The sequence below is a fragment of the Pristiophorus japonicus genome, chromosome 5, assembly GCF_044704955.1.
Source record: "Pristiophorus japonicus isolate sPriJap1 chromosome 5, sPriJap1.hap1, whole genome shotgun sequence".
Lineage (NCBI taxonomy): Eukaryota > Metazoa > Chordata > Chondrichthyes > Pristiophoridae > Pristiophorus > Pristiophorus japonicus.
This window is the reverse complement of record NC_091981.1, coordinates 24344834-24370730: the sequence shown is the minus strand read 5'-3', so window position 1 is coordinate 24370730 and position 25897 is coordinate 24344834. Positions and strand designations below refer to the sequence as shown.

At 44.2% G+C, this 25897-nt stretch overlaps 1 protein-coding gene across 1 annotated transcript in view; it reads left to right on the top strand.

Annotated features, from left to right (window-relative positions):
• The window catches only part of LOC139264251 (leukocyte elastase inhibitor-like), a 32950-nt gene extending 7509 nt beyond the window's left edge, over positions 1-25441 (top strand). The window contains exons 5-7 of the mRNA XM_070880411.1: positions 13087-13229; positions 20918-21085; positions 24192-25441. Coding sequence (XP_070736512.1) covers positions 13087-13229; positions 20918-21085; positions 24192-24629 — 749 coding nt within the window. The 3' untranslated portion in view covers positions 24630-25441. The remainder of the gene's footprint in view (positions 1-13086; positions 13230-20917; positions 21086-24191) is intronic.
• Positions 25442-25897: the final 456 nt, after the last annotated feature.

The following is a 25897-nucleotide window of genomic DNA, read 5'->3' as shown; positions in this document are numbered from 1 at the left end:
TTTCATTGGACTTTAACAGCTGCCTGGGTGGTCAATAACACTTGATAAGATCCCTCCCACTTGGCACCCAAAGGTTCTTTATGCAACTTTTTCACATACACCCAGACTCCCGGGATGATGTCGTGTCCTCTTTCGGATGGATTACCCCAAGCTGCCGATACCTGTTGGGAAACAGAACTAATAGCATTGGTTAAGTTCTGACAGTATGATAACAAAGTGCCACTCATTAAGTGAACATCAGCTTTCCTTAAATCGATAGTTCCTGGCAGCGACATGGGTCTTCCTGTTATCATTTCAAATGGGCTTAGACCTGTAGTTCTGTTCGGGGTTGCCCTAATACTACATAGCACTATTGGTAGTGCCTGGGGCCATGGTGTTCCTTCTTGGTGATTTTTGGCAAGCCGTTGTTTCAGAGTTCGATTCATTCGTTCTACTTGTCCTGATGATTGTGGATGATAAGGACAATGTAAATCCCACGTAATGTTCAGTAATCTACAGACTTCTTGGCAGACAGCACCTGTGAAGTGTGTTCCCTGATCTGAGTCAATGCTACTCGGGACTCCCCATCGGGGAATGTAATCCTTACAAAAGACCTTTGCAGTGTGATTGGTTGTGTGTCCTTCTGCTATTCGACATGCTTCTGACGGGGCCCGTAACTCGGCCTGTTGTGCTGACGTTCCTGAGGGTAAACATCTTTTTGCCACTACGTCATATAAGGTTGTAACTGCCCATCCTGCTTTTCTGGTACCATTGTCAACAAAGGAGGAAGCGTCTTCAAACAGGATGAGGTCTGGGTTGTGCAGAGACTCCTCTGCTGCTAAGGCTGCTTCTTCTGTTTCTTTTAAAATCTCCACGCAGTCATGCTCTTCACATTCTCCCCCCTCTTGCTCCCTCGATTCTGACATCGGGAGCATCGTTGCATAGAAACATAGACATAGAAACATAGAAAATAGGTGAAGGAGTAGGCCATTCGGCCCTTCGAGCCTGCACCGCCATTCAATGAGTTCATGGCTGAACATGCAACTTCAGTACCCCATTCTTGCTTTCACACCATACCCCTTGATCCCCCTAGTAGTAAGGACTTCATCTAACTCCTTTTTGAATATATTTAGTGAATTGGCCTCAACAACTTTCTGTGGTAGAGAATTCCACAGGTTCACCACTCTCTAGGTGAAGAAATTCCTCCTCATCTCGGTCCTAAATGGCTTACCCCTTATCCTTAGTCTGTGTCCCCTGGTTCTGGACTTCCCCAACATTGGGAACATTCTTCCTGCATCTAACCTGTCTAAGCCAGTCAGAATTTTAAACATTTCTATGAGGTCCCCTCTCATTCTTCTGAACTCCAGTGAATACAAACCCAGTTGATCCAGTCTTTCTTGATAGGTCAGTCCCGCCATCCCGGGAATCAGTCTGGTGAACCTTCGCTGCACTCCCTCAATAGCAAGAATGTCCTTCCTCAGGTTAGGAGACCAAAACTGTACACAATACTCCAGGTGTGGCCTCACCAGACAACTGTAGCAACACCTCCCTGCCCCTGTACTCAAATCGCCTCGCTATGAAGGCCAACATGCCATTTGCTTTCTTAACCGCCTGCTGTACCTGCATGCCAACCTTCAATGACTGATGTACCATGACACCCAGGTCTCTTTGCACCTCCCCTTTTCCTAATCTGTCACCATTCAGATAATAGTCTGTCTCTCTGTTTTTACCACCAAAGTGGATAACCTCACATTTATCCACATTATACTTCATCTGCCATGCCCACTCACCTAACCTATCCAAGTCGCTCTGCAGCCTCATAGCATCCTCCTCGCAGCTCACACTGCCACCCAACTTAGTGTCATCCGCAAATTTGGAGATACTACATTTAATCCCCTCGTCTAAATCATTAATGTACAGTGTAAACAGCTGGGGCCCCAGCACAGAACCTTGCGGTACCCCACTAGTCACTGCCTGCCATTCTGAAAAGTCCCCATTTACTCCTACTCTTTGCTTCCTGTCTGACAACCAGTTCTCAATCCATGTCAGCACACTACCCCCAATCCCATGTGCTTTAACTTTGCACATTAATCTCTTGTGTGGGACCTTGTCGAAAGCCTTCTGAAAGTCCAAATATACCACATCAACTGGTTCTCCCTTGTCCACTCTCCTGGAAACATCCTCAAAAAATTCCAGAAGATTTGTCAAGCATGATTTCCCTTTCACAAATCCATGCTGACTTGGACCTATCATGTCACCTCTTTCCAAATGCACTGCTATGACATCCTTAATAATTGATTCCATCATTTTACCCACTACCGATGTCAGGCTGACCGGTCTATAATTCCCTGTTATCTCTCTCCTTTTTTAAAAAGTGGGGTTACATTGGCTACCCTCCACTCCATAGGAACTGATCCAGAGTCAATGGAATGTTGGAAAATGACTGTCAATGCATCCACTATTTCCAAGGCCACCTCCTTAAATACTCTGGGATGCAGTCCATCAGGCCCTGGGGATTTATCGGCCTTCAATCCCATCAATTTCCCCAACACAATTTCCCGATTAATAAGGATTTCCCTCAGTTCCTCCTCCTTACTAGACCCTCCGACCCCTTTTATATCCGGAAGGTTGTTTGTGTCCTCCTTAGTGAATACCGAACCAAAGTACTTGTTCAATTGGTCCGCCATTTCTTTGTTCCCCGTTATGACTTCCCCGGATTCTGACTGCAGGGGACCTACGTTTGTCTTTACTAACCTTTTTCTCTTTACATATCTATAGAAACTTTTGCAATCCGTCTTAATGTTCCCTGCAAGCTTCTTCTCGTACTCCATTTTCCCTGCCCTAATCAAACCCTTTGTCCTCCTCTGCTGAGTTCTAAATTTCTCCCAGTCCCCGGGTTCGCTGCTATTTCTGGCCAATTTGTATGCCACTTCCTTGGCTTTAATACTATCCCTGATTTCCCTTGATAGCCACGGTTGAGCCACCTTCCCTTTTTTATTTTTACGCCAGACAGGAATGTACAATTGTTGTAGTTCATCCATGTGGTCTCTAAATGTCTGCCATTGCCCATCCGCAGTCAACCCCTTAAGTATCATTCGCCAATCTATCCTAGCCAATTCACGCCTCATACCTTCAAAGTTAGCCTTCTTTAAGTTCTGGACCATGGCCTCTGAATTAACTGTTTCATTCTCCATCCTAATGCAGAATTCCACCATATTATGGTCACTCTTCCCCAAGGGGCCTCGCACAACGAGATTGCTAATTAATCCTCTCTCATTACACAACACCCAGTCTAAGATGGCCTCCCCCCTAGTTGGTTCCTCGACATATTGGTCTAAAAAACCATCCCTTATGCACTCTAGGAAATCCTCCTCCACCGTATTGCTTCCAGCTTGGTTAACCCAATCTATGTGCATATTAAAGTCACCCATTATAACTGCTGCACCTTTATTGCATGCACTCCTAATTTCATGTTTGATGCCCTCCCCAACATCACTACTATTGTTTGGAGGTCTGTACACAACTCCCACTAACGTTTTTTGCCCTTTGGTGTTCTGCAGCTCTACCCATATAGATTCCACATCATCCAAGTTAATGTCCTTCCGAACTATTGCCTTAATTTCCTCCTTAACCAGCAATGCTACCCCACCTCCTTTTCCTTGTATTCTATCTTTCCTGATTAATCGGGCTGGCCTGGACGATATGGAGATTCGGAGCTTCCAAAACTGCTGTCCAGCGGGTCCATCTAGCTGCCGTCACCTGAGACATTCTATTCATAGACAGCAAAGCGTGTACGGTGTGGGGACACTTGACAATCAGCTTTTGGTCGAGGACTAGACCCGCAGTGATCATTACCGCTCGACATGTAGCTTCCATGGCCCTTCGGCAACTTCCCCATCCAAGGGCTACCGCATCCAGTTTTACCGAATAATAGCCAATAGGTCTTTGCCGATCCCCATGTTCTTGTGTCAGTATCGCTGTCATATATCCTTTCTCATGGACAAACAGGGTAAATGGCTTACCACTGTCGGAGATTCCCAGAGCCGGTGCCGAACACAAAGCCTTTGTCAAACTCAGAAAGGCCTCTTGCTGTTCCTTAGTGAGGGTGATGGCTTCTTTAGAGGCACGTTTCCCCTTTAAAATATAATTCAGTGGCTGAGCAAGCTGTGTGAAGGAGTCAATCCAATTTCTGTTAAAGTTACACAATCCCAAAAAAGACCTTAGTTCCTGAATAGTGGTGGGTTTTTAACAGCCTGAATGGCTGCAGTTCTATCCTGGGTAAGTTCTCTCTTTCCTTGTGAAATCTTTTGTCCCAGGTATACAACCTCTTCTTGGGATATTTGTGCTTTGCTGGCTTTATGTCCTTTCAGCCGAAGGTGGTCCAGCAAAGCTCGTAAATCTTATTCATGCTGGTCTTCCGTGTTTGAAGCTAGCAGAATATTGTCTACATATTGGATGACTGTGGATGACAGGGGAGGTAATTCTCGCAAATGGCTTTGTAAAGCCATGTGGAATACCGTAGGGCTGTTGTGGAAACCCTGCGGTAACCGGGTCCAAGTATACTGTTGTCCTTGGACCGTGAAAGCAAACCACTGTCGAACCTCCGGTGCCAGAGGCACCGACCAAAATCCGTTGGCCATATCTATAACCGAGAAATATTTATGTTCCGGTTTGAGGGCATTAAAAATGGTGGAGGGATCTGCGACCAAAGGAGCTTTTTGACCAATACACTGGTTAGCTTTCCTATAATCGACAGTCAAACGCCAAGTCTCATTAGATTTCTGTACCGGCCACACGGGGCTATTGGAGGAGCTATGCGTTTTAATAAGCACCCCTTGTTTCTCCAATTGCTGAATAACCGGTAAGATTCCCGCGATGGCAGTTGGACTGATGGGATACTGTTTAGTGCATGGAGGCTTGGTCCCGGTAAATGACGCAGGCTCCATCTGGAGTAGGCCACAATTGTTCTTATCTTTAGCCCATATCGGGCATTCCTTCAATTCTTCTTTCTTCAAAGTTCTAATTGACCATGCCACCCGACCATCCTCGAAATGCAACGATGAATCTATTTGGATTAGAACGTCCATTCCCAAAAGGGGTTGATCTACAGGGCCTATCCAGACCAGCGTGTTTAGTTCATGTGGACCCAGCCCTATAAGTACAGGTGTTGTCCTTTTAATTTCCATTTTATGGCCCCCAACTCCATAGGCTGTATGTGCCCTACCATCCAACGGCAAAAAGTCTCCATATTGTAGAGGTAAGCATGTTAATTCCGACCCTGTGTCTAAAAGACAGTCCACATCCTTATCGCCCACCCTCACAGTTATATATAGCCCATCTCCCCTTTGTTGTATTAGTGCGAGGAGAGGGGCCAGGGTGGGCTCTGATCGTTTTTTGCTTTCTCCTTCTGTTGTTGTATTGTCAGTCGCTTAAATGCTTCTATGAGGTCGTTATCTTGTGACAAGCCTGGTTTGTTGGCTGAATTGTATCCCTGGCTGCGTCCTCTTCCCCGGCCGTGACCTTGCTGTTTTGCCCTGCACGTCTTGGCCCAGTGACCTTCTTTCCCACAATAATGACATTTTCCGGGTAATTTTCCTAATGAATATTTATCGGAATCCTGGGATTTCCATCCCATAGCCTGTACAGCTCGGACTTTAGCTCCCATATCCCGATCTAATTGGTTACATCGATCCACCAATGCTGCAAAGGTAGTTCCTCTATCTTCCCAGTCCGGTAATATTACCTTAAGCATTTTGGACAGTTCTGGCTTTAGACCTGCCATGAAAGCTGCTTTCAGGGGTCCAAACACTTGTTCATCCATTTCCTCATCCGTAATATTCATACCCGAATGTTCTAGCCACATGCATCTAAACCGCTCGTCATACTGCAGGACCTCCTCTGTTCCTTTCTGTTGGCTGCAATTTTTCCCCAGTCTGTCTTAGCTGGACTGAAGGCTTGCAGCCAGTGTTTAATCGCCTCCCATCCTGTGTCTAATTCTTGCTCATCCTGCCCCAAAGCTTCTTCTACCTTGTTGTGCAATTTTCTTCCCTGTGTTTTTGGCACCATTATGGTCAAAATTTGCACTCCGTCCCAGGGATGAAGTTGATATATATTTCTTAAGCGGTCCAATTGGTCCCACGTTTTTACTCCCCCTTTCTTTGGATTGGGCAACTCCTTGGACCACTTATCAATGTTCTCTGGGTCTGCCGGATCATGAAATAAGTATTTTTTTATACAGCCTTTTATTCGTTTTTTTGGTTCCGCCCTCATCCGCAGTCTCTTCTGATTTGACTACAACTCGTCTTTTTTTAAACGGGGCAAAGCGCACCCCTAATTCTTCATCCTCCGACACTGTATCGTCGGAGGATTCAGAATCCGTATCTATTCCTCGGTCGTGTCTAAGGGTTTGCGCTTTTAATTTATCCAAACATGGGTATCCTGGGCCGATACATTTTCCTTTTCCTATTACTGTCTCTTGACCTAATGATTTTTTCCATTCTTTAATTTCACCTTTAAGATCTTTAACTTCCGCTTCCAGCTTTTCAAGTTCAAGCTTTTTCTGTTGCAGCTGCGCACAAACAGCTTGCAATTGATCCTTTGTACTGGTCAATTCTTGATCATGTTGGGAACGCATTATAATTTCATTCCGTTTTCGAATCTGTCCCATAACCGCTAGGGACCACCTGATTCGCTCTTTATTTTTCATACGGGTCGTTTTTCCCCAGACCCTTTTAATCTCGTCCAAGGACCATTGTCCTTTGGAGGTTCCGTACTTTTGTTCGATCTTAATACAGGTTTTAGATAAGTTGAATTGTTGCTCTATGTATTCTTTCAATTGTTTGAGAATCTCATCTAGCGAAACCTCAGGTGGTGCCTGCCCACCTTTAACAGTTGTAGACAATTCTTTGCTCTTATTTCCTGCTGCCATAATACTGATTTTTTTACTGGGGTCTCGAGTCGTAGGCTTTCCAGCCGATCAGTGGGTCGGTGATTAATTAACTAACACACCGCCGAAGTTAGACTTCTATGGGACCTCGAGCCGACTACCAACCGGAGGGTTCGCAAACCGGAGGCTTTCGGAATCGCGTAGAAGGAGAGGCGAATTTAGACTTTTGACCGAGGACTTTTATAAAGAGGAGTCCTTACCTCAGTATGTAGGTCCGATGTCCAAAATTCAGTTTCTTCCCTCAATTATCCTGTTCGTGATGCCAAAATTGTTAGATCTCTTAATTTCCAATGAAATACGAACTCCGATTGTAGTTTTAATGTCACTTTATTTTGGCCGCAGTAACAAGCTCTTGGCTTTAAGCCAGGTCTTTGTCCTTCTGAGACCACATAGTCAAAATGGCTGTATTTATACCGGGTTCAATTTACAGAAAAGAACTCTCCTTCTTTGACCTTATTGGCTCAATTAATAGTCTTTTAACCTTTTTAATTGGCTCGCTACCCAAGGTCCTAAAATGTCAAGTTGATTGATGACTTAATGCTCCCACTCACGTAGCATCTCTATGTGTGTCTGTGAATTTTCACAGCCTGTCTAAATGCAGCCTGTTTGAATTCTCTACCAGTTTTGCTCCTGGTTTTAAGTTTTGCCATATGCTGATGAGATACTCAGAATTTCAGCATAACTCACCGATGGAAAGAGCAGAGTAAAATTGGGTGAAACTGACAATTTCGGGAAATTCCAGGCATTCATGTCTGGAGACTAGAAGAGTCAGACCTGTACTTGCAAGTCCAATGCTTGTCATAATAACAAGAAACAATGCCTTGTCTACCATTTGGCTCAGTTCCAGCTGTTACACAGGAACCAAGACCGTTATGGCACTGCCTAGCTTGTGAATCTGACTAACACACTGGATTAGCACATTGTCCTTCCACCACTGGGACCTGGGGTTTGAGTCTGGCTCAGACTAATGGTGTGAAAGTTTCTACTTTTTGACATCAAATCTCCTTGGGCTGTCTCAATCTAATGGGCATAGACTCACAATGCAAACCTTGCCCCTAATTTGACAACATGGGGGAAATTTTCTGCAACAGTTCATCCGCTCGTTCACCATAACTTTGGTTAAGGAGGAGCAGAAACCTTGGAAAGACAGTGTTGATGCTTTGTTTGTGGTAGTTTTCATATTTTTTTTCAGCTTTTCCGCTGAAGATATGGCAGACGAGTGGGAGAACCTCTGCGGAAATTCACCCCCTATGTTGGTAATCTCACTGAGAAGCCACAGATATGGCGAATGTAAGAAAGGTATATTGTGTGGTAAAGGTTGTTCTTCTGAGGTGAGGGTTTCTAGCACACTGTTGGGCAGAATACAGGGAACTTACCCCTCATCGAACCATGCTGACAGTGAATGGGGGATTGTCCTAAGGAGAAATTGAGTAGACTAGCCCTATATTCATTAGATTTTAGAAAAATGAGAGGTGATCTCATTGAAACATTCAACATTCTTAGAGCTTGACAGAGTAGAGCAGAGAGGATGTGTCCTCTGACTGAGGAGTCTACAACCAGGGGTCACTGTCTCAGAATAAGTGGTTGGCCATTTAGGACGGCGATGAAGGGAAACTTCACTCAGCGGGTGGTGAATCTTTGGAATTCTCTACCCCAGAGGTTAAGGACACTCAGTCTTTGAGTATATTCATGACAGAGATTGATAGATTTTTGGATATTAAGGGAATCCAGGGATATAGGGATAGTGCAGGAAAGTGGAGTTGAGGTAGAAGATCAGCCATGATCTCATTGAATGGCGGAGCAGACACGAGGGGCCGAATGGCCTCATTCTTATGCTCTTATAAATGCCTGAAAAGAGAAAATATTCGATTTCCCAACACTGAAGACCAGTATATTAATGGAAGAAACCATCTCATCACCAAACCATCACCTGTGTCAACTCCAACACCAAAACATTAGCAACTGCATTTACTTTGATCGGCCTGTATTGGAATTTTCATGGGAGTTAAATTGGATAATGCTGAAAAACCCACCTGGGCACTGCATTCTGCCCATGCCCGTTGAATTCATGCTGCCTGCTACTTTACATCATTGTGGCACACAGCCCAGTGTGCTGCAGACAGGCTGTGCACTCAGCAGGGGGCTGAACTTGTCGATGTTTGTGGGATGCTTGCTTTATTTAAAACTGGCCTGCACCTTTTTAAAGGCAGTCTGCACCTCTTAAAGGTGAGCTGCCTTCTGATGATACAAACTGTTAAAAGTGCTTCAGCACTAACCCAAACAGCTTAACAGGCCAGGGAAAGGCACCTAGGGTCTCTGGTACAGCACTTGAGGCCTTTGTGCAGGGGGTGAACACTGGAAGAGATGTTCTCTAGCCACAGTGGTCCAGGAAGTCCTCCAGAAAGAAAGATTTGGGACCAGATCGTCGAGGTGGTCAATGCCAGCAGTGGCGCCCCCAGCACTTGGCTGCAGTGCCCGAAAGATTTCATGACCTTAGACGAGTGATCAAGGTCAGTGAATGCATCTTCAAAAGCCGTCTCCTATCAACTGCACCACTAGCCTCACACACATTTCCCCTCCCCACCCCACCAGCACTCACCTGCCGACACAATGCACACCTCCCAATCCTAGCTTCAATTCACCCCTTTGGAGGAGGAAGTGCCGGCCATTCTTGGCAGGAGCATGGCTGAGCACTTGTCCAGCAGTGGGGTTGAAAAGATACAAGATGCCAGTATCCTCTTACATTATCCTCCTCCTCACATCCCACCTCCCCCTCATCCCACAATATCTTCTGATTTACAAGCTGCACATGGTGTAAGCATGTACCTTTTGCTTTCCCGCTCTCCCCTCACCACAACCCTACCATTGTGGCTTCCTCATTTCAGACACCCAAGAAATCCAGCCTGCCCAGCCAATGGTTCACCAAGAAGAGGGAGAGGAGAGCGAAGAAGATAAAGAAGAAACACTGTCATTCGATTTCACACTCCCTGCTCAACTCCCCTGTCATCCTACAAAGTTGTCTGCAGTCTCCCCCACTGAAAGTCAGAAGCCTTCCACTAGCAATGCTGCAGCCGCTGGGGTAGCACTGCATAGGAGCACTAGGATAGGCAAAAGCAGATGCAAGATAGTCACTAAGGGAATGCACAAGGGTGATTTTATTTGATGTAATATTGGATGTATATATGGATAAAGTTGGATTGGAAATGTTGCTATGTAGTGGCTTTTATTTCGAGCATTGTGGCCAAAAGGCCACTGCAATGGTCAGTAACAGAAGGGAAGACGTGGAACAAACTTGAAAGGGGAATTGGGATTGTGTTCACTGGAACCACAGGCAGATAATTTGATCCCAGATATCCAGACCAGAAAGAGTCTGTCTGGTTTGCTGCTTCCTCCTCTCCTCCTCCTCCTTCTGCGAGCAGCTTGTCCCCTTTGCTGCCTTTGCTCCATCTCCATGTCATACTGCAACTAAAACCCCCAGAACTGGGAGCAAGTGGTGTTCTCGGAGGCTTTCCTTTAAGAGCCAAAGCCTTGCAAAAATCCAGCAGCCCTCCTTGCACTCCCCACACACTTTTTAACAACTTTTTTAATGTCTTGCACCAAGCCAATAAAATGTGAAGAAACCAGTACAATAGCAATAACCTAAACTTGCCTCAAGAAGCGCTGCTGGAGGAGTTCACCAAGCAGCTGAACACATGGTCAGCTGTGCGTGCTTCGGAGAGGGCCTAAGTCGAGCGGCGACATCCAAAATAGCAAGACACGTGTCAACTCAGTGTTTCACACTGATTGATGTCACAATCTGACTAATCGCTATTTTTGCAGCGAGTGTAGGCGGCTGCAGGGCTGCCAACCTGCCCAGAAAGGCGGCCGGCACATTCCACGCTGGAAGCTAGGTGGCCACTATTTTTTCTCCGAAACTGCCACCGCTAAGGTGCCGAATTTCACGGCCAAAATCTCTTGAAACTGCTGGTTAGATCTTATCTAAGGAGATTGATATCATGAATATTTTATTCAGCACGGTTCATAATCATTAATGCTACAGATGAATCCCTGGCCCAAGACCGCCCAAACTGGAGGAACAGCATCCGGGAAGGCGCAGAGCACCTCAAGTCTCATCGGTGAGAGCAAGCTGAAGCCAAGCATAGACAGTGGAAGGAACATGCAGCAACCCTGGCATCCCACCCATCCGTTCCTTCAACCACCATCTGCCCCACCTGTGCCAGAGACTGTGGGTCTGCATTGGACTGTTCAGTCACCAGAGAACTAATTTTTAGTGTGGAAGCAAGTCATCCTCGACTCAGAGGGACTGCCTAAGAAGAAGAAATGAATCCTATGTGGTCACGTTTTTGGGTACATTTATTTCATTGTTGATCAGGGCCTTGAAGGTAAAGTGTAATTACTGCTCATCAACATGCTTCACTTCAGTGGTTTTGTTTGTAACCACTGAAAGCTTAGCAGTAAATGGTATTAAAAGAAAAATAATGATATGGAGGACAGGAAAAAAATAACACCGTTCATCTGGCCAGTCCTGTCGGTACCTGGTACTAAAACATAACTTGGAGATTGCCGAGGTTTTGTAAAATGATTTATTAGAACAAAAGAATGTAATTTTAAGAATAACTGGGTGTATTATTTTCCAAATTACATAGGATATACAGCACAGAAACAGGCCATTCGGCCCAACCAGTCCATGCCGGTGTTTATGTTCCACTCAGCCTTTCTTCCGACTCCCGACTTTCTTCATCTAACTCTGTCAGCATAACCCCCTGTTCCCTTCTCCCTCATATCCTTATCCAGCCTCCCCTTACATCCATCTACACTATTCACCTCAACCACACCCTGTGGTAGCGAGTTCCATATTCTCACCACTCTTTGGGTAAAGAAGTTTCTTCTGAATTGCCTATTTGATTTCTTGGTGGCGATCTTATATTGATGGCCTCTAGTGTTGCTCTTTCCTGAAGTGGAAACATTCTTGCTGTATCTACTCTACCAAAACCTTTCATAATTTTAAAGACTTCTATTAGGTCATCCCTCAGCCTTCTCTTTTAAAGAGAAAAGAGGTCTAGCCTGTTCATCCTTTCCTGATAGGTATACCCTCGCATTTCTCGCATCATCCTTGTGAATCTTTTTTATACGCTCTCCAGTGCCTCTATCTTTTTCATAATATGGTGACCAGTATTGTACGCAGTACCAAGTGTGGTCTAACCAAGGTTTGATACTAGTTTAGCATAACTTCATTACTTTTCAATTCTATCCCACTAGAAATAAACCCCAGTGATTGGTTTGCTTTTTTAATGGCCTTGTTAACCTGTGGTGTTGTTTGTCGTGATTTGTGTATTTGTACTCCCAGATCCCTTTGTTCTTCTACTCCATTTAGATTCTTATTTTCCAAGTAATATGTGACCTCCTTATTTTTCTTACCAAAATGTAATACCTCACATTTATCTGTGTTGAACTTTATTTACCAATTATAGGCCCATTCTGCAAGTTTATTAATAATATCTTGTAATTGTTGCAGTCCCCTGCATTCTCTGACTGTATTCATTAGTCTATTATGTGGTGCCTTATTGAAGGCCTTTTGGAAATCTAGATAAATTACATCTACTACATTATCCTTCTCTACTCTCTGTTACCAAATTCTTCAAAGAATTCAATGTGATTCGTCAAGCAAGACGTTCCCTTTTTCAAATCCATGCTGACTATTCATTATCATATTTTTGGTTCCTAGAGTTTTTCTATATTTTTCTTTTTGTAGGCATTGCAATATTTTCCTACCACCGGTGTTAAGATATAAGTATTACGTTAGCTATTCGCCAGTCCTCTGGCACTGCACCTTTTTTGAAATTTTTTTTTTTTTATAATGTTTTGATACAAACTAATCCCTAACTGTACTAATTTAACATGGATATTAACCTATTTGGGAAATTGGAACACATATCCCAATGTGTTGATGTTCTATGGGAAAGACTCTTGCTTTATAACTATTCCAAGGTAACTTTTTTAAAAGATGAAACAAAACAGTTTTGCAACTATGAGTTTGATATTTTTCTCTCTCTGCTTCTGAAGTTTAAATTTAGAATATAAATTACTGAAGGTTAAATGTTTCCTAACCTTTTTGCTGCTGTTGTGTACTATACAAATATCTTGAATCTATTTCCATTCAGGTAAGATCCAAAACCTGCTGGCTCCAGGTTTGGTTAGCAGTGCTACCACACTCGTGTTGGTGAATGCCATCTACTTCAAAGGAAGCTGGGCTGAGAAGTTTAATGAACAATTCACAAAGGAGATGCCATTCAGACTGAATAAGGTATTCAAAGCAAAGTACCAGTACTGAACCCAGTTACTTTGTCTTTTTAATTCTTCCCCATAAGAAAACATTCAAGTTTTGGTCCTGATTATTTGAATAGTAATATTAAATGACATTTGGAAATGTTACTGAACTTGGATCAACAGCAAATCGGCTAAACTGGAAACAAAATCATAGAATGGTTATAGTACAGAAGGAGGCTATTTGGCCCAATAACTACAAGCATATAAAAAGGAAAATAAAGGAAGACAGTAGCTAAAGTAACTGTTGGTCCTTTAGAGAATGAGACAAGGGGATTAATAATGAGGATCAAGGAAACGGCAGAGACTTTGAACAAATAATTTGTATCTGTCTTCACGGTAGACACACAGCATCCCAATAGTAGTAGAAAATCAGGGGGCAAAAGGGAGGGAGGAAATGACAACAATCACTGTCACTGGAGGAAAAAGTACTAGGCAAACTAATGGGAGTAAAGGCTGACAAGTTCTGATGGCATGCAGAAATAGTGGATGCATTGGTTGTAATCTTCCAAAATTCCCTAGATTCTGGAAAGGCACCAGCAGATTGGAAAATCGCAAATGTAACGCCCCTATTCAAGAAAAGACAGAAACAGAAAGTGGGAAACTATATGCCAGTTAGCCTAACATCTGTCATTGGGAAAATGCTGGAATCCATTATTAAGGAAGTAGTAGCAGGACATTGAGAAAATCATAATACAATCAAGCAGAGTCAACATGGTTTTATGAAAGGGCAATTATGTTTGACAAATTTATTAGAGTTCTTTAAGGATGTAACGAGCAGGTTGGATAACAGGGAACCAGTATATGTAGTGTATTTGGATTTCCAAAAGGCACTTGATAAGGTGTCACATAAAAGATTACTACACAGGATAAGAGCTCATGCTGTTAGGGGTAATATATTAGCATGTATAGAGGATTGGCTAACTAACAGAAAAGAGAGTCGGGATAAATGGGTCATTTTCAGATTGGCAAACTAACTAGCAGTGTGCCACAGGGATCAGTACTGGGGTCTCAACTATTTACAATCTATATTAATAACTTAGATGAAGGGGCCGAGTGTATTGTAGCCAAATTTTCTGCCAATACTAAGATAGGTGGCAAAGCAAGTTGTGAGGACGCAAAGAGTCTGCAAAGGTATATAGATAGGTGAAGTGAGTGGCCAAACATTTGGCAGATGGAGTATAATGTGGGAAAATGTGAGGTTATCCACTTTGGTCGGAACAATAGAAAAGCAAAATATTACTTAAATGGAGACTACAGAATGCTGCTGTACAGAGGGATCTGGATGTCCTCGTGCATGAAACACAAACAGTTAGCATGCAGTTAGAGCAAGCAATTAGAAAAGCAAATGGAATGTTGGCTTTTATTGCAAGGGGGATGGAGCTTAAAAGTAGGGAAGTCTTGCTACAACTGTATAGGGCGTTGGTGAGACCACACCTGGAGTACTGCGTACAGTTTTGGTCTCCTTATTTAAGTAGGGATATACTTGCATTGGAGGCAGTTCAGAGAACGTTCACTAGGTTGATTCCTGGGATGAAGGAATTGTCTTATGAGGAAAAGTTGAGCAGGTTGGGCCTGTACTCATTGGAGTTTAGAAGAATGAGAAGTAAATTTATTGAAACAAAAGATTCTGAGGGGGCTTGACAGGGTAGATGCTGGGAGGATGTTTCCCCTCATGCGGAATCTAGAACTAGGTAGCATAGTTTCAGAATAAGGGGTCACCCATTTAAGATGGAGATGAGGAGGAATTTTTTCTCTCAGGGCCATGAATCTTTGAAATTTTCTGCCCCAGAGAGCTGTGTAGGCTGAGTCATTCAATATATTCAAGGCTGAGATGGACAGATTCTTGAACTATAGCGGAGTCAAGGAAAGTGGAGCTGAAGCCAAGATCAGATCAGCCATGATCTTATTGAATGAAAGAGCAGAACTATATGGTCTACTCCTGTTGCTATTTCTTATGTTTTTATGGCCCATCGAGCTTGTGCCAGCTCTCTGCAAGAGCACTTCAGCTAGTTCCACTCCCCCGCCTTTCCCCGTTGCCCTGCAATTTATTCTCCTTCAGGTACTTATCATATTCCCTTTTGAAAGCCACGATTAAGTCTGCCTCCACCACCCTTTCAAGCAGTGCAGTCCAGATCTGACCATTCGCTGCGTAAAAAGGTTTTTCCTCATGTCGCCTTTGCCAATCACCTTAAATCTGTGTTCTCTGGTTCTCGACCCTTCCGCTAATGGGAACAGTTGCTCTCTTTCTACTCTGTTTAGACCCTTCATGATTTTGAATGCCTCTTGTCAAATCTCCCCTCAACCTTCTCTGCTCTAAGGAGAACAACCCCAGCTTCTCCAGTCTATCCATGCAGCTCAATCTATTTTCATTCAGGTAAGATCCAAGGTCTGTTGCCTTCAATAAGTAAGTTTGTTTTGAAGGATTGGGGGCGTTGTGGCATTTATATCAGTGTGAGACATGAGATGGTGATAGTCTGAAACAAAGACCGTCAGATAACATTGTGTATTTCAACCCCGGAGACTTGTCAATTCACAGTGATGACGTGTCTGTTGTGTATGGAGAAAGAGTCAGACTGAACACTGTGAGCTCAAAGTAAAGTGTGACCGTAGTCTTTTAATGCAGGTCTCCAGAGTGCCTCTCCAACCTGTGAAGCCTTCTTAAATACCTGTGCTCCCAAGGGATTATGGGATCCCTTGGGACTCCGGGGAATGAGCCCTCTGGTGGCTGTACAGAGTAAATACAAGTCCATATCTATAACGACATTCCCCCCCGCAAAGTCAATAGTGTAACTATTTACAATGTGAGTCGATCTGGGTCCATTCTTGCCCTGGTTGATCGTCTCAGTGTGAAAGCTGGTGTTGTTGAATCATTTGCTGGGCTCTTGCTGGGCTGCTTGATGTGTTGGGCCCTGCAGGGCTGCTGTGGATGATGGGTTCTGCTTCATGCTCAACCGTGGTGTCAGTTGCCACTGGTGTGTGTGTGTTGGGGGATCAAAAAAGGTAGGGTCCAAGGTGGGTTGCTCAGGGTAGTCCGTGAATCTGAGTTTGATTTGGTCCAAGTGTTTCCGGTGAATGAATCCATTTGAATGTTTGACCCGAAATGCCCTGCTTCCCTCTTTGGCCACAACAGTGCCGGGAAGCCACTTGGAACCTTGTCCATAATTTAATACAAATACAGGATCATTGACTTCAATCTCGCGTGACACATTTGCGCTATCATGGTATGCACTTTGTTGAAGTCGCCTGCTCTCTACCTGTTAATGTAGATCAAGGTGAACTAATGAGAGCCTTCTCTTAAGCGCTCTTTTTATGAGCAGTTCAGCAGGTAGGATCTCAGTGAGCGAGTGAGGTCTCGTGTGGTACCTAAGCAGGACTTGTTATAGGCGAGGCTGCAGTGAGCCTTCAGTTACCCTCTTCAAGCCCTGCTTGATGGTTTGCACTGCTCGCTCTGCCTGACCATTGGACGCTGGTTCAAACGGGGCAGATGTGACCTGTTTGATCCCGTTACGGGTCATGAATTCTTTGAACTCAGCACTGGTAAAACATGGCCCTTAGTTGCTCATCAGGACATCGGGTAAGCCGTGTGTGGCAAACATGGCCCACAGGCTTTCAGTGGTGGCAGCGGATGCGCTAGCCGACATTATCTCACATTCAATCCCCTTGGAGTACGCGTCTACAACCACAAGGAAAATTTTACCCAAGAACGGGCCTGCATAGTCGATGTGTACCCTAGACCATGGTTTGCAGGACCAAGACCATAAACTTAACGGTGCCTCCTTGGGTACATTGTTTAACTGCGAGCGTGTATTACATCTGTGAACGCAGGACTCTAAGTGCGCATCGATACCGGGCCACCACACGTGGGATCTGGCTATCGTCTTCATCATTACGATGCCTGGGTGGGTACAGTGGAGGTCATTGATGAAGGTGTCTCTTTCCTTCTTGGGGACCACTACTTAATTGCCCCACAGCAGGCAGTCTGCCTGTATAGACATTTCATCTTTGCGCCACTGGAACAGCTTTACCTCTTCCTGCATTTCCACCGGGACACTGGAGCAGCTCCCGTGAAGCACACAGCTTTTGACTAGCGATAACAAGGGGTCCTGGCTGGTCTCTGCCGGGCAGTGACGGGTGATTGCTCACTCTCAACTGCTTCCATAACCATGGCTAGATCTGCGGGCTGCGTCATTTCCACCCCCATGGTGGGCAATGGCAGCCTACTGAGAGCATCGGCGCAGTTTTCTGCACCTGGCCTATGGCGGATGGCGTAGTTGTATGCGGACAACGTGAGTGCCATCTCTGGATGCGGGCCGATGTATTGTTATTTATCCCTTTACTCTCTCAAAATAGGGATTTAAGTGACTTATGGTCAGTTTCCAATTCGAATTTTAGCCCAAACAGGTATTGATGCATTTTCTTTACCTCATAGACACACGCTAACGCTTCTTTTTCAATTATGCTGTAGGCTCTCTCGGCCTTAGACAGACTCTTGGATGCATAAGCAACCGGTTGCAGTTTCCCAAAATCATTAGCTTGTTGCAATACACAGCCGACACCATATGCCGACACAAAACATGTTAGTACCCAAACGCTTACATGGATCATACAACACAAGCAATTTGTTTGAGCATAACAATTTTCTCTCTTTTACAAAGGCATTTTCTTGGCTTTTGCCCCAAACCCATTCGCCCCCTTTTTGTAGTAAGACATGCAGTGGTTCTAGAAGTTACCAAAGTAGTTCAAGAGTCCCAGAAACGACCGCAGCTCCATCACGTTCTGTGGCCTCTGTGCGTTCTTGATTGCCTCCATCTTCACATTAGTGGGCCTGATGCCGTCCGCCGCAATCCTCCTTCCCAGGAACTCCACTTCAGACGGCAGGAAAATGCACTTCGAGCGTTTTAACCTGAGCCCCATGCGGTTGATTCGACTAAGAACCTCCTCCAGGTTCTGCAGGAGGTCAACTGTGATCCGACCTGTGACCAAGATGTCGTCCTGGAAGACCACAGTGTGCGGGACCGACATCAGTAAACTTTCCATGTTTCTCTGGAATATCGCCGCCACTGATCGGATTCCAAATGAGCATCTGTTATAAACAAAAAGACCTTTGTGCGTGTTGATGCAGGTGAGGGCCTTTGATGATTCCTCCAGTTCCTGCATCATGTAGGCTGAAGTCAGATCCAGCTTCGTGAACGTCTTTCCTCCCACCAGCGTTGCAAAGAGCTTGTCGGCTTTTGGTAGTGGGTATTGGTCCTGCAGGGAAAAACGATTGATAGTTACTTTGTAATCGCCACAGATTCTGACGGTGCCGTCTCCCTTGAGGACTGGGACAATAGGACTGGCCCATTCGCTGAACTCAATCGGTGAAATGATGCCCTCTTGTTGCAGCCGGTCTAGCTTGATCACTACCCTTTCTCTCATCATGTACAGTACTGTTCTCGCCTTGTGATGGATGGGCCGCGCCCCCTGAATTAGGTGGATCTGCACTTTTGCTCCTTGGAATTTTCCGATGCCTGGTTCGAATAGCAAAGGAAATTTGTTTAAGACCTGGGCACACGAAGTGTCATCAGCAGGCGATAGCGCTCGGATGTCGTCCCAGTTCCAGCGTATTTTTCCCAGCCAGCTCCAGCCGAGCAGCGTGGGACCATCGCCCGGTACCACCCAGAGTGGTAGATTGTGCACCGCTCCATCATAGGGGACCTTTATGGTGGCACTGCTGATTACAGGAATCAGTTCTTTAGTGTAAGTTCTTAGTTTCGCGCGAACTGGAGTTAAGACTGGCCTTGAGGCCTTGTTACACCACAACCTTTCAAAAGTCTTTTTGCCCATGATGGACTGGCTCGCACCCGTGTCCAGCTCCATTGACACTGGGAGTTCATTTAGTTCAACATTCAGCATTATCGAGGGACAATTCGTGGTGAATGTGTACACCCCATGTACCTCTGCCTCCTCTAACTGAGGCTCTGGTTCGTAGTGATCCTCTCCGTGGATCTGTCCTCCTCTGCAACATGGTGGTTTCCAGGTTTAACAGGCTTAGCAGCTCGCCTGCACGCTTGTTGGAGGTGTCCCATTTTTCCACAGCCCTTGCAAACGTATCCTTTGAATCGGCTGAATGGAAATGATGATCACCCCCACAGCGCCAACGAGGTGTTAATGGCCTTGCATTCATCACCCTTGATGGTGGACTCTGAGACATCTGCGACGTGTAGCTGCAGGTATGTGTGACCTGCCCTGTACGTTACGATTCGAAAACAACATCACTTTGTTCACAGTACTTGTAGCAGCACTTGTGTGCTGAGAGATTTGCTTAGTATTGTCACTGGTGGCAATGAACGCCTGGGCTATCGCTATGGCCTTACTCAAGGTTGTGGTCTCTACAGTCAAAAGCGTGCGAAGTATGGTTTCGTGGCCAGTGCCAAGTACGAAAAAGTCTCTGAGTATGTGCTCCAAATGTCCTTCAAATTTGCAATGTCCGGCAAGGTGTCTCAGCTCGGCGACATAACTCGCCACTTCCTGGCCTTCAGACCTTTTGTAGGTGTAGAACCGGTACCTCGCCATCAGAACACTTTCCTTCGGGTTCAAATGCTCTCGGACCAGTGTGCACAAATCGTCGTACGATTTCTCTGTGGGTTTCGCTGGAGTGAGCAGATTCTTCATGAGGCCATACGTTGGTGCCCCACAGACGATGAGGAGGATCACTGCGTTTGTCAGCACTCTCTTCCCCATCTAGCTCGTTGGCCACGAAGTATTGGTCGAGTCACGCCACAAAAGTTTCCCAATCATCTCCCTCCGAAAATTTCTCCAGGATGCCCACTGTTCTCTGCATTTTTGGGTTCGCTATCTGTGTCTCGTCGCCAGTTATTGTGTATGGAGAAAGAGTCAGGCTGAGCTCAAAGTGTGACCGTAGTCTTTTATTGCAGGTCTCCAGAGTGCCTCTCCAACCTGTGAAGCCTTCTTAAATACCTGTGCTCCCAAGCGATTATGGGATCCCTTGGGACTCCGGGAAATGAGCCCTCTGGTGGCAGTACAGAGTAAATACAAGTCCACATATATAAACAGTGTTTATATAACAACATTCTATGTTCAGGGAATTTAGAGGAACCAAACTTGTTTTTTGATATAATGATTGATTTTAAGTGACCTAATGCCAGGGTACCAGAATAAACGTGACCACATTTTAGAACCAGGAAATGTTCTGAACTACAAGTGGGCCTTCTCCCATAATAATGTTTTGTTTATTCAAAGCCAACAATGTATTTTGATCAGTCCAGAGATGTAAATTAGTAACATGGCTTAGTGACTAAATGAACTAGGTACCATACTTTGTTGCATCTTTCAGAAGAGTGCATGCCACACACTCAAAAGCTTATGTATAGTAAGGAGTAAAATTGATTGTAGAGCATCCTTACTGCTTACAGCGATATAGTGAATACTCTTGTCAAACTTTGGCCAATTATGATGGTCTCTTTAGGACTAGTGCACTGAAACATTATACAACAATGTGTCTATTTTGCAGGTTACAGCATCATCTGTTTTTTTTACCTATACATTTATTTTGTGACTTGTTTTGCTTCTTTTAAATAATTCCCGTACATGTCTCCTTCAATGCTTTCTTTGAATAGTTTAAATGAGAAAAGAATTACATGCAATGAACATTCCTGTTAATAGAATGAAAGCAAGCCGGTGAAAATGATGTACCAAAAGGAGAAGTTCCATATCCGTCACATTCCTGAAGTTAAAATTCAAGTTCTTGAGCTTCCATATGTTGATAAAGAATTAAGTATGATCATCTTGTTACCAGATGACATCATGGATAATTCCACAGGTCTCCAAAAGGTATTGTATCTTTTTAGGCTGCAACTATTTGTAACACCAGAGTTCTGATTGGTCCCCTTGAAGGACAAAACACAGCCAGCAGTTTGTCTATAATGTGTAATTAGATCCTGCCTGTCTGAGTAATCGAGATCTTTGCAATGTGTGATTTGATCCATTATACAACTGCTAACACTACTCAGAGAACAGACTGGGCTCACCCTCCCGGGATAGGAACACTCGCATTGCCGAGTTCAGATAGATAGGGGTGAGGCCATGGACAGATTTTAACATGAGGATGAGAATTTTAAATTCAAGGTGTTGGTGGACAATGTTCTCCCTAATTTCCTTTTTGTTAAACGGGCTGCGCGAGGGTCTCCAGACAGCTGCACAAGGGTGATGGGTGAACGGGACATGCTGCGTGTTAGGATGCGTGCAACAGAGTTTTGGATGAGCTCCAGTTCATTGAGGGTGGAAGATGAGAGGCTGGCCAGGAGAATATTGGAACAGTCGAGTCTGGAAAATAACACAAATGTAATGTTAGGCATGTTGTAGGACCAACACACAACATCCTCTCATATTTTGTAATTAATTTATTTATTGCCCATCCCTAGTAACCTGTGGGAGAGTGGTAGTGAGCTGCTTTCTTGAATCACTGCGGTCTGGGTGCGGGGTCAGGGGGAGCGGGGGGGGGGGCGAGGGGAGGAGAGGGATAACTTAGTGCAGGCGTAAAGGGGGTGGGGGATTCAGGCCTGACAAAGGGCAGGAGAATGTGATTGATCTTCCCATCTGGATCATGTTCTTGCTCTCATCCCCCCCCCCCCACCACCGAACATTTTCCTGACCTTATGTTCCCTAGCTCCTGACCTCGCCCCAACCTCCTGACATTCTCATCCCCACCCGAGCCCCTGACCTTCTCACCACTCCTCCCCTTAGTTTGTGGCCTTCTTCCCCCTCTCCGATCCCCTCTCTCTCCGATTCCCCCCTCTCTCCCCACCTTTGTCCCCCCCCTCTCTTCCCCCCACCTTTGATTCCCTCTCTCTCTTTTCCCTCTTTCTCTCTTCCCCGTTCAATTCCCCCTCCCTCTTTCTTTCCCCTTCGATTCCCTCTCTCTCTTCCCCCTTTGATTTCCACCTTGCTCTCTCTTTCTTTCCCCCTTTGTTCCCCCCTCTCTCTCCATCTTTTATCCCCTCTCTTTCCCCCTTCGATGCTGTCTCTCTCTACCTTCGATCCTCTCTGCCGCCTGACCATCTCCGCACTGAGCCGAGGGAAGTGTGGTGGTGCAGATCCCAGCTGCCACACCATTCGGTGCTGCGCATGTGTGACTGGATCAAGTGCACAAGTGTGACTGGATCGAGTCCGTATGCAGATTATGAAACAGTTGCACAGAGTCAATAATGCATTGCAAATAATCACTTTGGTCTTTTGATGATTAAAAGTGTTGACATACATTTACGTGGAATGAGAGAGTTCACATGTAGATGCAGAAACTCATTACTCTGTGAACTGCTTGAAGCTTGACTGCTCTTGAATTTGCAACAGTTCTCAGATATTCTTGGTAATGAGAATATTTATAGAGTCACTGAATGAATTAACGGCAGAAACCATTGGTTACAGAGATCTGGTTCACAGCATGATGCTGTAAGGCTGCTTAACAAATCACAGGTGTCCACAGACATTTACTGGGACGTCCCCACTCATTTGGTACATTTGTGAACAAACCTCACCATTTTAAGCCTCAACCTGGCAAAATGGCAAATTGGTGAGGCTGTGACCCAGTCTTTATCCACAGTTCTATATTTTAAACTGCCTTTGATCACACAATTTATTGGCATAATTTATGGCAACTCCGATGTGCTCTGCTTTCTAAAACTGGGCACTTTGCAGAACAACATAAACATGGATTGAGGAGCTAATGACTGAGATCATTTGTAATTCACACTGGAGTTTATTTATAGAGCTAAATTTCATTCCTGAAGGAAGTGCTCCAGTATAAACTTTACACTGCTTTTATTTTATTATCTGCCAGATTCACCCGTATTTAGAATCAATGTATTTCTATTATTTTGAGATTCACCACAGCAAATGCTTCAATGGCTGAATGTTCATCCATTGAGTAGTTGTACCATACAGACCAGGACTAATCTCTGCTGCGTGTGCTAATTGCAACCAAGGTCCAATAAGTACGCTAGAATTCACCGTCACCCTGTTACTGTATAATGCACTATTCGTTATAAAGTGCCTTTCTGTGTAATGATAAATCAACCCTGGACTAGGAAAGGAAAATCAGGCAGGAATTCTACCTGTGATTGCTATCCAGCACACCCTCCTCAAAGCACGTGTGGATACCAATAAAGGTCCCAATCTGACTTGGCTGAGATGCTTTCCAGTCATTTTGCCTACACTTGCTGTTCAGGCTTGCATGAGAATAATGGCTGTATAGCCAGTGTGAAACCAGCACTACTGGGAGCATTGCCCAGCACAGAAGCAGCACCTTCAGGAGAGGAGGGCGGAAAAAGTTACAAGGGGAAAAAAATAAAGCACAAGATGGCTGGCTTCCCATTCAGGGACACAACCTTTCAGCACTTCTGAGGCAAGATGAAGAAATGTGAACCTTGTAGTTACTCCCAGCTCCCAACACTATTCATGGTTTAATATTATTATACAAACATATAAACAATGACAGACAGGAAAGGACCCATTGGTCCATCCAGCCTGTCCCACACAATTGTGACACCTTGTATCTCACAATATATACACTCTCCACCAGTGTTGCTGCGCAGTGGTCTGCAACTCTTGTGTAGGCCGCTCACCGGCTTTTAAATGGACAAAATTGTGCATGTGCGGAAATGTGAATGGGCCGTGCAGCACATTAAAGGGGCCATGCATCCAATAAAAATTTAGAGGGAACATCGCTCTCCATCCCACCCAAAAATCATGTGGTCTCCTGGGCAAGACAAAAAAAAACGATTTAAAACCCAGACCAATTTGGTAGAAGAATCTGAGAAATTGCTCTCCGATCTTCCCGTGCAATCAAACACAATCCAGGAGATCACTCTGGCCCTTTCCTTTGTAACTGGTCTTTTCTTGTTTTGGCCTCTAACTGATGTTTTCTGTTTTGGTCTATTAGCTGGAGCAGGAACTTACATTAGAAAAGCTGCAAGAATGGACACTTCAAAACCGTATGCGCAAAATGGATGTTCAGGTCCGTCTGCCCAAATTTAAACTGGAAGATGACTATGAGCTCAACTCGCCTCTGTCCAGTTTAGGCATGCGAGATCTTTTCAATGTTTCTAAGGCAGATCTATCTGGAATGTCTGAGGCTCGTGACTTATTCGTGTCCAAAGTTATTCACAAGTCTTTTGTGGAGGTGAATGAGGAAGGAACTGAAGCAGCAGCTGCTACAGCGGTGATAGCTACATTCTGTATGTTAAAGCAGGAGGCAATGTTCACTGCTGATCATCCCTTCCTCTTTTTCATTCGGCACAACAAAACAAATAGCATTCTGTTCTTTGGTAGATACACTTCTCCCAAACCCGACACTTCTCCCAAACCCGGGACTAAGTAACGCTGCATGACAAAGCTTGAAAGCAAAATGTTGAAATCAGCTTCATGGTATTTTAAAGATCTGTTAGATGTACGTATTTTACTTAATGTCCTATCGCAGAAAATAAAATTTCAAATAAAAAATATCCATTAAAATGAATACAAAATATGGTTCAGTGATTAATATTTTAGAATCTTTAAGGATAGATTTATCACTTTCTGCTTATTTTTATCTGAAAATAGTACATGAACTGGTAATGAAAACCGACAATAAATTAACAACAAAATGCAACTACATTTGTATTAACGGTGTTTCAGTAACTCACTGGTCCGTTACCGTAACTCCAGATTACGATTGATAAACCACCGATGTAAAATGTACTGCAAAGCCTGGCACTTAGGACCTACCTCCATACCTGACTTTATGCCCTAAGTATTGGGCTATGAGTAGTTTATCAACAGGTATAGCGTCTAGTGTTGTTTCTTTTTTTTTTCTGCAATGACAATTACAAATAATTTAAATGCGGAGTTTTACAGTGCAATTTTTTTTTAGCCAATCCAATTTTGCCAGTCCTCTGTCCTAAAACAAAATGGCAAAGGTGTGGTGAAGGGTTGGAAATAAAAGATGTAATTCTCTTTCTTTTTTGTACAAAGGTTACCTGCTCTATATGCAATGTAGACCAACATTCCAGCTTTTGAGTTTTAAGTTTCAAATGAACTTTTATTTTGGGAATAAAGAATAGAAAATAGTAGATCATTAAATGCAAAAGAATAATCTTAATGGTGATTAAAGATATGTTCGATGAACATATTTTACTTGTTATATCTTCTGTATCCCCAAAAAGCTTTTTCAAATAAAAATATTGATTAAATCAATACAAAATGTGGTTGTGATTTATTGTTTTGGAATCTTTAAGGATAGATTGATTGCTTTCTGATTTTAAAGATTTACATCTTTCTCCTTATTTTGTATAAAGCTCTATTTGCAATGTAGACCAAAATCCCTGCTTTTGGGTTTTCAATTCCAAAAGAACTTTTATTTTGGAATAAAAATAGAAAATACTGGAAATAAATAGTAGTCTAGATTTATCAATTTCAGACGTAAGAATGGTGCTACAAATTGGAAACTCTTGGTTAGTGAATCAATGAGCATCTAAAACACAAAGGCAGATTAATTTCATCGGAATATACATGGGAACAGGAGTAGGCCACTCAGCCCCTCGAGCCTCTTACACCATTCAGCCCCTCGAGCCTCTTCCACCATTCAATTAGATCTGTATCTTAACTCCA